The sequence below is a fragment of the Diaporthe citri genome (assembly GCF_014595645.1).
Source record: "Diaporthe citri strain NFHF-8-4 chromosome Unknown scaffold_8, whole genome shotgun sequence".
NCBI classification, from domain to species: Eukaryota; Fungi; Ascomycota; class Sordariomycetes; order Diaporthales; family Diaporthaceae; genus Diaporthe; species Diaporthe citri.
This window is the reverse complement of record NW_025064853.1, coordinates 468,205-483,659: the sequence shown is the minus strand read 5'-3', so window position 1 is coordinate 483,659 and position 15,455 is coordinate 468,205. Positions and strand designations below refer to the sequence as shown.

Below are 15,455 nucleotides of genomic sequence, written 5' to 3'. Positions count from 1 at the left end.
CCACTATTACTAGTACAAGTCGTGGTTGGTACTATGGGGCTGGAGTAATAAGTGGCGGGTCTTATTTCGTGTCGAGATGAAAGCATGAGGGGAGGTCTTGGCATCTTCGATGAACCGTCTAGCTGTGTCAAGGATGCTGAACCTGTGTCAGAGATCTCCTTCTTGGTGGGCGAGCTTGAGGGAGTGAGCAATTTTGTTTCTGCGGGATGTGACAGAACCGTCCCCAGCTGCGAACATAATTGAGTTTGAGCAGTCGCAGGCCCAGCTTCACATTCAGTCCTGCCACCGCTGTTCAAATGCTGCGGTCTTGGAATTCTAGACTTCTTAGCACTGTCGACTGTTGCGGAGGGCAGCATCATTTTGTCTCGCGACTGACACATCAGTGAAGCTGGAGTCGACGCCGAGGTAGCAGACTGAAGCGGAGACGGGTTGCTGGTGTATGGGGAGACCAGTCCAGCAACCTCTCGTCGATGCTTGTACTCAGAACCTTCCACGAGAGTTATGCAGGGCGAATTTTTGGCGGCACTGTCGAACTTTGCGGCCAAATCCATTACCCTACCAGCACCTCGCTTGAGATTACCACGACTGCTGATGGCTGACATGGGCGAGGCTTTCCGTGGAGTGATCAAGGGCGGCTTCTGGTCTTGACTGTGCACATCAATGTGCTGTGGCAAGTGGGCCTTAGACCTGCTCTTCCAGATGGGATAGGACGATGGTCGATTAATAGCAATCTGCCGCCCCTCGAAGCGGTCCTTGAGATCAAGGAACGATCCACGGCACAAGTTTCCAGTCAATACAGTGTCTGCCGCCCCGTCCATCTGGTCAGGGGTGACAATATGCTTTGGAACGATAGCCAATCTCTCCGCCTGGTTGTCTTCTTTTTCATGTGTGGACTTGAGTGACCGGCTCGACGATCCCACATTTTTCAACTCAGCTGTCGAGTCTGTGTGAGATGCTCTGGGCTGGTACCGCATGGTAGAAGTTCCACTCAGTATTTTTGCACCAGGAACCACCGCGTATGCAGTCATTGAGTCCAGGTCGCACGAAAACGTGGGTTTCAGATTCTTCCCAGGAGCCACACTCAAGTCATCCTGGTTTGTGGGCTTCGGAATTCTCGATGTAGTCCTGCAAGGGTGGTCACGACGTCGCGGGGTATCAGCCTTTGCCTCATGTGTTGATATGTCTTTTTCAGTTGTGTTTGTTGCCACATGTTTCGCCGTCGTGGCTCCATTGTCTGGCATCGTCGATTCTAGTGGTCCAGTGGGCACCGAGGAGATATAGAGCGACTGCACAGTAGGGTCTTCACCTTTGCTTGTAGGCGGAGCATTTTCGTAATTCGTTGGTTCACCTGCCTTTCGACTGTCTGTTGCATTCTTGCCGGGTGACCTGAGAGAGCTCTTCAAAGGTGTCGTCCGCCTGGAAGTCAGATTTTCTTGATTCTCGCTACCAGACTCCTCCTTCGGAGGAGAGAGAACTCCTAGGTTCGAGCCCCGGGCAAGGTTCGAGGCGGAGCGGGCAGTGTTTTGGCGCGTCTTCTTCACAGAAAGAGCTTCGCTGGTTCTATCTGTCTGTTTGAAAGACACGGCCCCTTAGGCCAAGGTCAGCTACACCTCCCAAAAATCAGGAACTCCGACTCAAACTCACTGGAGGAAGAAGCTGTTGGGCTAGGCGGACGATCCTCAGACGTTCGTACCTCGATAGATTTGTGATGGGTGAAAACATCTTCCGAAGGTCTCGTGAAGCTCCTTGCCTGTCTTGAGTCCTCAGAAATTGAGGCACGGCTGCGGTGTCGCAATATGCTCAAGCTTCCGTCCAGATTCCTCATCTGCTTAACAACGTCTCTCCAATTTGTGATGAGCATTTCCGTGATATCATTGGCAACGTGAATTTTGTCAACATCCCAGAAAGCTTGAGGGGGTTCATCAGCCGACTCCTTGGCTTTCTTCTTCTCCTTCTTTGACTTCGGCTGAGGTGACATCGGCACAAGAAACAGCCCAGAACTGGGATCTGCGAGCTTCACAGAATGAGAGCCGAGCATATCGCCGATCAGCAGAGGTCCAAAGACGATCCCGAGAGCGCTGTAGCCCATAAGGTCTGAGGTGGGCAACGGCCTTCCCGACTCATCTTCCCTTGGAGCTGTCTCTGCAGCTCTCCCGAGCAGACACAGAAGACCAAAAACAGCACAGATCAGTTCCCTTCTGTATTGTGACCTCAAAGTTCCAACGGCGAGGGCAATGAGCCGCGCCCGAAGCTTGCTTTGTTTTGTCCTGCTGAACTCCGGGTCAGTGTACAATTGGCTGTTGATCGCAACCAGCGCGTCGAACAGTGAAAGAGACCCGAGGATTCCTCCTGGTAGGCCTGCGAGGAATTTCTTGAATAGGGAAGCAACGTCATGGATACCGGCGTTGATGTGTGAGGGCAGATTTGGGCTTCGAACTGTGTTGGCGACATCGCCTCCTGCCTGGTGTGCGCAATAAAACTCGTACAGCTCGTTGACGACTCGCACCGAACCTGGGATTCTGAAAACTCCACGAGTCTCTGGTGCTGCTTAGTCTTAGTCACTTAAAGTTGGCGTTGAGATGGGCAGGCTGCTAACCGGAATGAACCAGATGCTGCGCAGTGGCGCGGAAGCACGTTGGAAGAATCAAGGACCCAGGCGCATACTCAGGCGGCAGATACAAGAAGCTCTTGCCACACAGGCGGACGAGCCCCTGGAGGTCTTGATCCTTGAGACTGTCCCTTTTAGGATGCATCATATGTACCGTCACATGGCCAACACTGCGTTTGCGCTTCACACTATGCTCCGTGGACTGGCTGGAAGTTCTTCTGAAGGTGCGTGACCACCAATTCCGTCTCGGAGCGATCCCTTCGGACTGGTATCCACGTCAGGAACGCTCTTCAAGCAGACGTATGCACAGCCAGCTTGGGTGGTATAAGACATACCTCAGCGTTCTCGGGGGGGTCGGGGACCAGGTGACGCACGCCATGCTGTTTTACGGTCAGTCAAACGGAATCAATGGGTCGACACGAGTGTACACACCTTCTTGGCTAGTCTGTTGTATTCTTCAACAAAATTATCTCGGTTCGCAATCTCGTCAGTGTCGGACATCAAATCACCGCTGTTTGATGTCCAGGTTGCGCTGCTCTGGAGGCCACTGGATGTCTTTTTGACTGGAACCGACAATCTGCCATGATACCCCGTGACCGACGGCCTGGGCTGCAGATCCGGCGTGGAAAGTTCTCGGGACGCCCTCATACTCGCAAGAGATAGGGGATGACCACATTGACAACAATCATGAAAAGCAGCACTGCGCATGAAACAAGGTATGGGAAACGCAGCAGATGCTAGTTGAGATACGCCCAGTCGCCATCCGTTGCCAGCATCGGGGATTGGTATCGAGGATTCAAGAATGTCCAATAACGAAGCTGCAGTGCAGTGAATAGCCACGGGTAAGTACAGGAGGGCGATAGCGAGATACTGCAGTTGGTGCAATCCAAGAAGAGCTGAAATATGCCACTGCGGATGATAGAGAAGACGAAAAGGGATCAGGAGGTGTTCGTTGAGAGCTGGGATCTGGTCGGCATGTTGACTTGCTTGCTCTGGCTCGCGCTGCAGGTGAGCGAGGGGGAAACCGAAGCACCGTTCGTCCTTTCCATGTACTCCTTCAGCCCAGATCAGCCTAGATGGGGGCCTGCCCTTTCCCGGCATTGCACCTGCCTCAGCTGCAGCTGGCCTCAAACTTCCGTCAGTGAATCAGAGTGAGTGGATCGCACAGCAAGTCAATTCGCTCCCGTCCGTACAACTTCACCACGGGCGATAAGGGTGATACCTGGACGCACACACTGCTGACAGTCCGCACCAAGGCCTTGTCGTATCTCTGTCAAACTGACTTTGAGCCATTCAGCGGCCTCCCTGAATGCTGTGAAACCTGACCGTTGGCACGTGCGATGGAAGATAAAAAGTCAAGTGAATTAGGTTGCGAAGAGGCGCTGACGTCGTCCTCGGCTGTCGACCGCCGAACCCTCTGCCCTTCTGAGTATATCTAAAGCGCACATTCAATTTCTTTTGTTGACGGTCTTCCTTCCGATATCCCAAGATTAGGGGTGGCCGGCCTCCCGAGACCGCGTTCCGGGTACGTCGCCCAAAGGTCTATAATAGCCGGAGACAGCAACAACATTGTACCGATGCAACCAGCCTCCTAGAACCCCTTCTTCCGTCCATGATCCTCCCCAAACGCCCTGCAAATGCCTCGAAACGCAGAAAAGTCCCATACGCCTGGGATGATGGGAATGTGGACCAGAGGCTGAGGACTGTTTCCTGCCTGGTCATGCTTGTTGCATGTGTTCTTCTTCCCCGTGGATCAGGACATACTTCAGGATGTCGGAGAGGGAAATGATGCCCCTGAGCTTGCTTTCGTCGTCCACCACGATTAATCGATGCACTCTGGATTTCCGAACCGTGTCAAATATCGAATCAAGACGATCCTCTTCCGTGCAAGTGTAAATGCCCTGGAAGTCATCCGACCGCTTGCACAACGCGTCCCCAACTGTGCCCGACAACTCATCATAGGCGCCGCCTCTGATGCAGGGGATGACGTCGATGGCTTCGAACACATTGATAACGGTGTTCTCGGTATCCACTATCGGAACCGCCGAGATGTTGTATTTGACCATGAGCGAGATCACGTCGAGGACTGAGCTGGTCATGCTTGCCGTCGCTAAATCATCATACGATCCGAGATTGAGCTCCCGCACGGTCTTCTTCAGGAGCATCGTGTTCTTCTCGTTGTTCACGGCGATGAACTTCAGTATTCGGTATTGCGTGATGACGCTGACCACACTCTCCCTGCCTGTCTCGTCGTCGATGTCGACAAGGGGTATTCTGCGCGCTCGGGTTTGCAGCATTTTCCGACAGGCTTCATAGAGGGGCCGGCCTGGGTGGAATGACACGGTCTCGAGGGGCGTGACACCAATGGCCTTCTCAACCTCTGATGACACAACATAACTAGATCAGCTTGCCTGCTAGTGTCACGCACACTGTCTGATGCTGTCCACGTACCTCGCAAGCTACTTAGACGGAGTCGATCCACATCCTCGAACCTCTCGGGATTTTGGAGATAGTATTGGATGACGTTGATGTAGTCTGTGCTCGTAAGCAGGCCCGCAAAGGTCGACGTCTTCGAGTCCCATAGCGGAGCGGACACAATGTCTGGACCAGATGCGTCAGTGCGGTGTAGACGAGATTGCGGCATCTGGGTCTCGCGTACTGTTTTGCATGAGGATGTTCACACTCGTACGAATAAGGAGGTCATTGTCGAGAACGATGAGTCGAAAGGATAGGGGCAGGACGTCGTAACTGGTTCGGACCTTGAGGAATTCGCGTATAGCCCTCTGTCAACCAAGTCAGCACTCCCGAACCGGCCATCATGCGTGTTTCTTGTATTCGCCAGCCGTGGTGCTCAGGCCAGATGCGCGCATCTTGCTTCCGTTCACCGAGCTCGCCATGCTCGCCGGCAGTACCCCGCACCATCATGCAGGCTGCGCGACGACGTTGAGCCACGTTGGATGGACCCGGCAGCGAGTGCAGCCGGCAGTGACCTCGCAGACGTGGCACCAGCGGCCGATGGGGAATCAGGACGTCGGCGCATCTTAAGCGGCGCAGGAGACGGCGAAAGGGAAAAGAAGCGCGCGCGGGACAAGTGCCTCAGCCCGAAGGGTAGGAAGACTGACCAGTCCCTGCATCTGCTCTCTGTCGGCGCTCGTCATCTCGGCTGCCAAGGAGAAATCTGTGCGACTGTGACTGCTGGCCGTGGGCCTTTGAGCGACTGGAGCGCGCAGGTGCAGGTATGTGGAGGGCGTGACGAAAGGCAGCTGCTCGTGACCCGGGTGTCTTGCGCTTGCGAAGGCGGCAGGCTGTTTTGGGCCACCCTCGCTGGGATTCGCGGGGTCCGTCATCGTTAAGTTAACTGTGCCCTGCGGTTGCACATGAAGGGGGGATGCCGGTTCTCCTAGTGTTTCCCGATTCAGGGCCGCTTTGGTTTGGTTTCGGTGCTCAGAAACATGTGTGCCGCGCCAGGGAATTGGAGAAGGTTTGGCTTCAGCCTCGCGCCTCCCGGCAGCACCTGCAGATTTGGTCTATCAGGTCCAGTGCCAGGTGCGACAGTTGCTTGCTGATGCAGATACTGCTGGTGACAGTGGTGTGGTGGTGGTGGTGGTGAGGTCAGAGGTGCGAGGCGACGGTGGGCAGCAAGCAGTGAGTAAGTAGCAGGGAGAGGAACAGAACAGAAATGACAGAGGACAAGTAAGGCTCTCGGTCTGGATAGCTGCGGGCAATATCTGTCTCTCCCTCTCTCTCTCTCTCTCTCTCAGGCACCGACTGACTGCTGCAGCAGTGTCCAACCCACCAACGGATGATTGATGATGCTTCTTCGCAGGTCGTGCTCCGTGTTCCTGCCCAGATGCTGCAGTTCGCCCGAGCATTGGCCGTGGACGAAGGGGACTGGACCGAGCTGGACTTGACTGGAGAGCGGTTTATCAGATAGATAAGCAACCCCGACGCCCGATGTTTGGAAGCGGCTGCCTTCACATGTGCAGACTACAGCGGATGAGGGCAACGTTGGACGTCTTCCTCCGCCTTGTCCTGCAGTGCTTTCCGGTTTCATCCTGGATCGACACAAGAAAAACTGACATCTCGTCTCTATGCCTGCTCCTCTGATGGTAACCAGGCAGATCCTCCCATGCCTAACCTAAGCATCTGATGTTGGGACTAACGCAGGATGCCTAAAAAGGTAATTGAGTTGCAGCACAGTAAAGGTGCAGCCACCATATCCACACAGTAGTCTTGGTATACCTGGTTGAATTGCAAGCAGATGTTTGCTGTGCCCCGGCGTGAGAATTAGACTTAATATATGGCGGCAGGAGATTGAACTCAAGCTGCGTCAAGTTTCGCCTCCTTCCAAGGATCACCACCCTGTTCTCACAAGACTCTTGCGCTTGCCTGACAAGCGGGAAGGAACTACCTATCTAGGTAGGTGCCTTTGGAAGTCGGTCGGCCAGCTCCCCATGAAGGAGCAAGGCAGACTCTCGTCGCCCTTTCGTGATATTTTTCCTTCGGTAGTAAGAACAACCATTCAGCCAGCCAGTCTATCAAGGTACCTATTCTACGTCCCTATGGTAAGTATATTCCCCACTTGCCTGCAGTCTCCTGTCTCCCTAATTCCTCGTTATAACCTCCCCTGGAATAACCTCCCCTTTCTTCTAGGGTAGCCTTCTTTGGGGTAACCTCCTTTGGGAACACCTCCTCTGGGATAACCTCCCATAGAATACTCTCCCGCTGTGACTGGCGGGCTTCAAGAGAGAGTGCATGAGTACAGCCTGGGTTAGGTAACCCTCAGGCAGGTCAACGCTGGTTGAGTGGGTTTGCTTCGGTCCAGGTATCTCCGTTTCATATTCTCTGTGGACGTCGAGATTACCTAGGGGCAGTGGTACGTTCTGTCACAAACTATCTACCTATCTAGGTATGTGCATACCTAGGATACTAGGTAGTTTTACAGTTTGTACATACGGGTAAAGCCAATTAATCATAAAGCCATTGCTGCACTGTCTAATGCGAACAGCAAGGCCGATGACAGGCACATCTGGGTAGGATTCTGCTGAAGAGGGTCAGATCAAAAGATAGCACGGATCCAAACCAGGTTAATAAATGGATCAGTGTGCAAAAGCCAATAAACCCCAGTCATATCCAGCCGAGCCAGCTAGGCACGGGTAGCAGGTACTCGACGTCTACTGCTAGCACCTATTTGCCCCCGCCGAGATTGTCCGCTAGCGGTCTGCCCGTGGAAGTACCTACCGGGTAGGCATGGCGAGCCAGATGCTGGGGGAACCGGGAGCTTTTCCACTGGGTCCGTGTACCTAGGTATGGGACCCGCCCGCAGCCCACGGCGCCACCCTAGGCCCAGCCAGGACCTTTGGAGCACAGAGCAACTCGCGGACGGGGAGGGAAGCTTTGCTTTGGCTTTGCTCTGCTTTGCTCATCAAAACACCATCCCCATACAATTACGTACGCTCTGGCGCAGCGCTCAACGCCCGGCTCCAACGCCTCGAGCTCCTACATTACCATCTCTGACTTGAACCCTTACTCGAGCAATCACTGCACAGACATTTCGACCAGCCTTGGTGCAGCCAGCGATCCCGCCTTCGAGGCACGCAGCTGCCGCTCCTCCGGCGTCTCAAAACTGTTGACACGGCCCACCCCAGCGCGCTGAAGCCGGTCCAAACTGCCCGCCGCCCGCCTTCGAGATGGGCGTCTGCAGCTCCTCCTGCTGTGGAGGTATGTCCCTTCATCATCCAGACACGCCCGTCTTGCCTTGTCTAATCTCCACGCAGCCAAATCCCGCGATGGCCTGTACGAGCCCGTCCTCGCTGACAGCGAGCGGGAGGCAGTCGCCGACCTCCTGCAGTACCTCGAAAATGTCCGTTCCTCTCTGACCCCTTGCTCATCGCGCCGAATATTGACAAATTCTAGCGCGGCGAAACCGATTTCTTCTCAGGCGAGCCTCTTCGAGCCCTGAGCACCCTCGTCTTCTCCGACAACATCGATTTACAACGAAGCGCAAGTCTGACATTCGCAGAGATAACCGAAAGAGGTGCGTATACTGTGCAGGCGGTAGGCGGTAGGCAGGAAGAGGAGACGGGAAGAGAAATTCACTCGCACCAGCACTATGCATGCTGCGATATGGTCGGTTGCAGCAGTCTTCGCTAACCTGAAGCCGAGCAGACGTCAGGGAGGTCGACCGCGACACCCTTGAACCAATATTGTTCCTTCTCCAAAGCTCCGATATTGAGGTGCAACGGGCAGCCAGCGCAGCTCTTGGAAATCTCGCGGTCAACAGTAAGTTTGATCCGTTGGAGACATGCAAACATAATGACTGACACACCTCGCAGCGGAGAACAAGGTCCTCATCGTTCAACTGGGAGGTCTCCCACCTCTCATCCGTCAGATGCTGTCGCCCAACGTTGAGGTCCAATGTAATGCTGTCGGGTGCATCACAAACCTCGCCACGCATGAGGAAAACAAGGCGAAAATTGCCAAATCTGGCGCTCTTGGCCCGCTCACGCGTTTAGCAAAGTCCAGGGACATGCGCGTGCAGAGAAATGCCACAGGAGCTCTCTTGAATATGACACATTCCGGTATGTTGCTGAGGAGCCCTCAGCTCAGAGAAACACCCCTGACCTTGTTTTTCAGATGAAAACCGCCAACAACTTGTCAACGCTGGCGCCATACCAGTTCTTGTGCAACTTCTTTCCTCGTCCGACGTCGATGTCCAGTACTACTGCACGACAGCTCTAAGCAACATAGCAGTCGACGCGACCAACCGGAAGAAGCTGGCACAGTCCGAACCAAAATTGGTTCAGTCTCTTGTCAACTTGATGGATTCTTCGTCTCCCAAAGTTCAGTGCCAAGCTGCTCTTGCCCTTCGGAACCTGGCTTCAGATGAAAAGTATCAGCTCGATATTGTGAGGTCTCATGGCCTGCACCCTCTTCTTCGACTTCTCCAGTCATCATACCTTCCCCTTATACTGTCTGCGGTCGCTTGTATAAGAAACATCTCGATACATCCCATGAACGAGTCACCAATCATCGAAGCTGGCTTCCTGAAACCGCTCGTGGACCTCCTCGGCTCTACCGACAATGAAGAGATCCAGTGCCATGCCATTTCGACCCTGAGAAATCTAGCTGCCAGCTCAGACCGAAACAAGGCGCTTGTCTTGGAGGCTGGGGCCGTTCAGAAGTGCAAGCAGCTGGTACTCGACGTCCCAGTCACTGTGCAGTCAGAAATGACTGCCGCCATAGCAGTTCTGGCGTTGAGTGACGAGCTGAAGACACACCTCTTGGATCTCGGGGTTTTCGATGTGTTGATACCACTGACGCAGTCGTCGAGCATTGAGGTCCAAGGCAATAGTGCTGCAGCTCTGGGCAATCTCTCATCCAAAGGTGCGTGTCTTGTTTACGCCAAATTGTGCTGGTCTAGAATGCTAACAAGTACACAGTGGGAGAATATGCCATCTTCATACAGGCCTGGACTGAACCGCACGGCGGCATCCACGGATATTTGAGCCGGTTTCTCGCGAGCGGCGACGCAACTTTCCAACACATTGCGATCTGGACATTGCTGCAACTACTTGAGTCTGAGGACAAGAAGTTGATTGGATTAATTGGCAAGTCAGACGACGTTGTCGACATGATCAAGCAAATCGCAAACAAGCAAATCGAGGCCGAGGAGAACGAGCCTGAGGAGGATGATGAGGGCGAGGTGGTCAACCTTGCCCAACGGTGCCTGGAGCTTCTGGGACAGAGCGGTTCCAAAGCCCATATTGAGGGCTAAGGCCTTGTTCAACACCGAGGGTTGACGATACAAAGACTGTATGGAGGCTTATGGCATTTGTTACTTTTTTCCGGTTGGGGTCTGCGGCGTCTCTTCTCTACGTCTCCTATACCTGCATTTACTTTGGACTCGGCAAACCGGCACGGTGTTCCCCGGCGCATGACTATATACAACATTAGGGCAGGGGAGAGCGCTTCTTGTTTGTCTTCGTTCTGCATATATGGTTTCTTCTATCTGTTCTGTGTCGGGAATTCGAAACCGCACAACTTTACTGCAAAGAGCTGATCCCACTCGACTGTGCGTCTCTTTTGTAATTACTATGCACGGGCCCATAGCTTGACAAGATAATCCTTTTACTTCCTGGATGTGATCCTGACGACTTGATGCTTTACCCACTTCAATATGGGTTTCGTTAGCCACTACTAGGCCAGTCTGAGGGATAGCTCATACCTTCTTGAGAGTATAATCTTTGTTCTGTTGTTCCAAATGAACATCTCCGCCCGGACGGTAGCTGATGCCTGGAACCGTGCTGGTCTGGTCTGCTTGCAAGATGATCGCAGTCTTAGGCGAGTCACGGGTTATGTCCAGTATCGAATGGATTTTCAATGGCATGCATCTGCCATGGCCATGCGCCAGTCCGCGCAATCACCTTCCCATCGATCAAAGCCATGGGCACCGGCCCATATAATCTAGAATCGCGCGATGCGGGCAGGTTGTCACCAATCAGCCAGACGTGCCCAGGTGGAACCTGAGCCACACGTCAGTCTCTCCACAACGCAATATGACTTTCACACTCCTCGCCTCACCTGTATCATAGTGTCCTGCCCAGTCTCAGGGGTCCCCATCATGACGTAGTCGCCCGCGAGCCCGAGGACCCTCTTGATGGCCAGGCCGTCATCGACGGGGATCTTGAAGCGGACCAGGTCGCCGACCTTGATGTCCCTGCCGCGGCGGTGCCGGTGTGAGATGATGGCGCCCTCGCCCCAGACGGACCAGCCCGGCAGCATGGAGGGGCCGGAAACAGTGCCCCAGTCATAGCCGTAGGCCCAGAAGAGGTGCGCGGCGGCTAGGACCTTGCCGGCGTCGGCGAAGAGGGCCACGGGGCGGCCGTAGTACCGGCCGAGGAAGAAGCGCACCGTGGGGGTTGTGAAGCGGGCTATGAGACGGCCCTTGCCCTGGCGGAAGAAGCGGAGGAAGGACGACATGTTGGGGCGATGTTATGAGAGCGACATGTCGGTAGACGCTTTCTTTTACTGGGCTGGGTCGTCCATCTTTGACTTGGGATGAATGATAGCTCTGACGAAGAGGAGTTCTCAAAACCTAAGGTCGTAATCAACGAGACTCATGGGGCTTGCTGGGAATGGACCCTGGCCTTGTGAAGCACAAGAACGCTTACGTAACCCTCTTGGTGCGTTTTGATTGGCCGTGGAAGCTACATTTCCTCCTGTGAGGACGAATTTGAAGCTCCGAGCTGTCTTACAATCTAGGACTTCGAAAATTTCACCAAGCCAGTCAATTAGAGATACCAAGTCTCTCCTTGCTCAGCCTTCGAATTTCCTTGCGGAACCAAAATACGAGCAGAACTGCTTCTCTCCTACTTCCTCGCCTCCCTTCACCATGCCGAGCTCCCACTGCGTTTTCAACCCGGCGACGGCGCTGCGTCGCGTCTTCATGCCGTCCAACTACGGAAGTTCACACTCCCTACACCTCACAAGGATATTCGTCCCGGCGCTCCTCGCCCTGCCGCCACAAACTCGCGCGTACTGGGCAGGCCGAGACAATGGCTCAAGCAAGGCACCACCAAGGCCCAGCTCCGCTATTTTCGACCGCGACAGCTATGCGAGACCACCGAGGCCCGCGGCCCCCAGCAGCTTCAACGCCCGCCGCGCAGCGCGCCCTCAGCAGAAGAAACCGATAGACCCAGACACGCCAGGCCCGCGAGTGGGGGTCAAGCTCGGCCGCATGCCGCGCGACAACGAGATAGACTGGCCCTACGTGTACGTCAAGACGCCCGGGGTGGACGGCTCGGAGGCCCTCGGCAGCCCCCGGCCCATCAAGGAGGTCCTGGCGGAGCTGGACACCAAGACGACCTACCTGGAGGCGGTTGTCGTGCCCAAGGCGGACGACAGGGGCTCGCCGCGGTGGCCTATCTGCAAGATTGTCAACAAGAAGGAGGAGCTGGCCAAGCTGAAGGACCTGAAGGAGCGCAAGAAGAAGGGGGCCATCAAGGAGAAGGAGCTGGAGCTGAACTGGACGCTGGCGCCACACGACCTGGACCACAAGCTGAAGACGTTGCAGAAGTTTTTGAGCAAAGGGTACAAGGTGCAGGTTCTCCTGCAGAAAAAGGCCCGCGCCAAGGTGACAGCAACTGAAGAGGACGCCAAAGCGCTTATTGAGAAAGTCATGAATGCCATCGGAGAGGTGAAGGGCGCGAAGGAGTGGAAGGGAAGAGAAGGCCAGGTGCTAGGAAGATACATGATCTTCTTGAAAGGCAAGGTTCAGGACGAAGCCGCACCCGCATCCGCTACTGTGGCAAAGGAGACTTCAACTGCAGGCGGTGATGGAGTAGAGGTTACTCCACCCGCAGGCAGTGATGCGGCAGAAGAGAGCCCAGTTGCGAGCAGTGACGCGATAGGGGAGAGTGAGGAACCCAGTAGGGGGGCCCAAGCATGATAATTTGGACCGGTGTAATATTAATGTAGTAGAGCATTGCACGGCAAACCGAACTTAAGTTCGAGGACCACTCACATTACGTTGAATCCCGCGGAAAGCAAAGTCAATCAATTGTAACCTCATTTGCCAAGTCCTCCTCGCGAGCAATTGGGAAATCTAGACGTTGGCTTGGCGCTGGCTTGAAAGCAAGTGTTGTACGGCCATCTGGTAGGTATCAACTCAAGGTGCACAACACTGGTTGGGTGGCAGTATTCAAGGCACAAGGCACAGAGCATACTGGGGAGGTAGCTAATGTACCTACCTAGGTACCTTTGTATAGCAGTTAGTTGGGCGGGCAGGAAAAGGTAGACTGCCAAATTCTATGAATCACTTCTGGGAATCACATTATTCATACCTGATTCATACCTACAGCTGCTCGATATGGGGCCCTGAAAGCAGTCCCACAGGTATGTCAAGTACCTACTGCGCCTAGCAAATTTGAGGGTAATAACATCTGAGTCCCGCGAGACTTCGGATCCAGCCGAATTTAGTGCCACTTCGAGGAAGTGGCACAGGGCAGACCCCAGCTTGGGTAGGCGCGGGGCAGCATTCTCAAAAAAGGTACATCATCCAGGTACAAGCTCAGTTGGATTTTGACTCACTCGCCTCAATACCGCACCTTCACTTTCTCACTCGCATCCGTTTCTTTCGTCCTCCTCTCAACCCAAACACACGAACTTGACAATCTCAGTTCAACATGTCAGAAACAGCACCTCCAGCTGTTCCGGCGGCGGCGGCAGCTCCAGCCCCGTCCGCTGCTGCAGCCCCGGCCTCCGAGGCTGCACCTGCTGCACCGAAACTGTCGGGCGCCCAGTTGAAAGCGCAGAAGAAGGCCGAGAAGGCTGCACGCAGAGAACAGTCCAAGGCTGCAGAACCAAGTCCTGCCGCCCCAGTGACAAACGAGAAGCAGAGCGGCGCAAAGCAAAATAAGTCGAAGCAAGATGCGCCGGCGACATCACTTGCGAGCCGGCCTAAGAAGCCAGCCGCAACTCCTGCGCCAGCACCCAAGCAGCCTACTGGGCCAGTCGTGCCCGAGTGCTTCAGCCACCTACCTATGGCGAAGAAGCTCACGCTGTCAAAGACCGACAAAGATGTCCACCCGGCCGTCCTGGCTCTCGGCCAGCAGATGGCAACCTTCACATTGAAAGACAATGTCACCAGACTCGAGGCCACCCTCGTAGCATTCAAAAAGGTGGGCGTCTGCTGACAAGTCCTGCGCCTACAACTTGAGGCTGACAGCTCATTCAGGTCATCGAGGAGTACGAGAGTCCACCAGGGCATGTCTTTTCTCGTCACTTCCTCCCACACGTTCTCAACCCGCAGATTGACTACCTTGCCGAGTGTCGGCCCATGTGCTTTGCCATGGGCAACGCCATTCGCATGCTGAAGTCCAAGATTGCGAAGCTTGAGCTCGATCAGTCCGACGAGGCCTCCAAGGAGCAGCTCTGTGATGCTATAGATTTATTCATCCAGGAGAGAATACTCTACGCAGAGGACTCCATCGTCTCTAAGGCTGCATCGATGATCGCCGATGGCGAGACCATTTTCACCTACGGCCACCACAAACTCGTTCGGAAAGCTCTCAAGGCAGCACGCGCTCAGGGACGGACTTTCGAGGTCGCCGTCCTCGACGACCCATTTGAGCGATCCGGCCAGGATTTAGCCAAGATTCTCAGGAACGATGGAATACGGGTCTACTACTATCCTAGCCTCGCCGGGCTGAGCATCAATCTCAGGCGCGCGTCGAAGGTTCTGCTAGGGGCCGAGGCCATGTTTGCCAATGGGTCACTCTACGGCCAGGCTGGTACTTGCGACATTGCGATCTCGGCCAACGACGCTGATGTCGCCGTCATCGCCCTGCTCGAGACGGTCAATTTTGACAGGGATCGTGTTTCGGCAGATTCCCTGACCTACAACGAGATCGACCCCGAGCGATACAGTGCTGAATCTTTGCGGCTTCTGTTCGACGCAACAAAAGACAAGTACATCACAGCAGTGGTGACCGAGAGCGAGGAAGGAAACGCGACTGCCTCTACATCCGCGATGCTACCGGTGTTGAGGAGAATGGATGAGCGCACGTTATGAGGCATAGGGGTTTACCCAGACCAGTACAGAATGCGGCGTTCCGCCGTCCGCCCATCCTATCGCTGCACCATAACAGTTGAGGTCGGCAAGAGAAGATGGTATAGGGGCTGGCTTCTGATATCATGATCAGTCACAGCATTATGAAAAGTGGTATCAGCAACGTCCGGCCCGCAGAGACTCGTTGGCGAGTCCTGCAGAGGCCGCCTTGCTAGAGATCATGCGGGCTCCGGTGTGTTAGGTTGTCCAGTCAACTCAGCGAGAAAGCTTAGAAGG

The 15,455-nt window shown here is 54.6% G+C and overlaps 5 protein-coding genes across 5 annotated transcripts; 2 read left to right on the top strand and 3 right to left on the bottom strand.

Moving 5' to 3' along the window:
* Positions 1-292: 292 nt before the first annotated feature.
* Positions 293-3,256, bottom strand: INS49_014524 (uncharacterized protein; the record flags this gene model as incomplete). Its single annotated transcript, XM_043175214.1, has 6 exons — positions 293-306; positions 377-1,588; positions 1,645-2,544; positions 2,597-2,873; positions 2,944-2,988; positions 3,041-3,256. The coding sequence occupies 6 exons, from the start codon at positions 3,254-3,256 to the stop codon at positions 293-295; spliced, it is 2,664 nt and encodes an 887-aa protein (XP_043020171.1).
* Positions 3,257-4,326: 1,070 nt separating this feature from the next.
* INS49_014523 (uncharacterized protein) lies at positions 4,327-5,955 on the bottom strand (the record flags this gene model as incomplete). The annotated part of the gene is made up of 4 exons (XM_043175213.1): positions 4,327-4,988; positions 5,060-5,209; positions 5,268-5,391; positions 5,731-5,955. 4 exons carry the CDS (start codon positions 5,953-5,955, stop codon positions 4,327-4,329), a joined length of 1,161 nt encoding a protein of 386 aa, XP_043020170.1.
* A 2,343-nt stretch (positions 5,956-8,298) lies between these two features.
* INS49_014522 (uncharacterized protein) lies at positions 8,299-10,385 on the top strand (the record flags this gene model as incomplete). Its single annotated transcript, XM_043175212.1, has 7 exons — positions 8,299-8,329; positions 8,386-8,471; positions 8,525-8,645; positions 8,777-8,890; positions 8,944-9,189; positions 9,245-9,994; positions 10,051-10,385. The coding sequence occupies 7 exons, from the start codon at positions 8,299-8,301 to the stop codon at positions 10,383-10,385; spliced, it is 1,683 nt and encodes a 560-aa protein (XP_043020169.1).
* Positions 10,386-10,738: 353 nt separating this feature from the next.
* On the bottom strand, positions 10,739-11,590 carry INS49_014521 (uncharacterized protein; the record flags this gene model as incomplete). The annotated part of the gene is made up of 4 exons (XM_043175211.1): positions 10,739-10,780; positions 10,836-10,946; positions 11,035-11,133; positions 11,192-11,590. The coding sequence occupies 4 exons, from the start codon at positions 11,588-11,590 to the stop codon at positions 10,739-10,741; spliced, it is 651 nt and encodes a 216-aa protein (XP_043020168.1).
* A 412-nt stretch (positions 11,591-12,002) lies between these two features.
* On the top strand, positions 12,003-15,182 carry INS49_014520 (uncharacterized protein; the record flags this gene model as incomplete). The annotated part of the gene is made up of 3 exons (XM_043175210.1): positions 12,003-12,956; positions 13,789-14,289; positions 14,346-15,182. 3 exons carry the CDS (start codon positions 12,003-12,005, stop codon positions 15,180-15,182), a joined length of 2,292 nt encoding a protein of 763 aa, XP_043020167.1.
* Between the last annotated feature and the right edge of the window lie 273 nt (positions 15,183-15,455).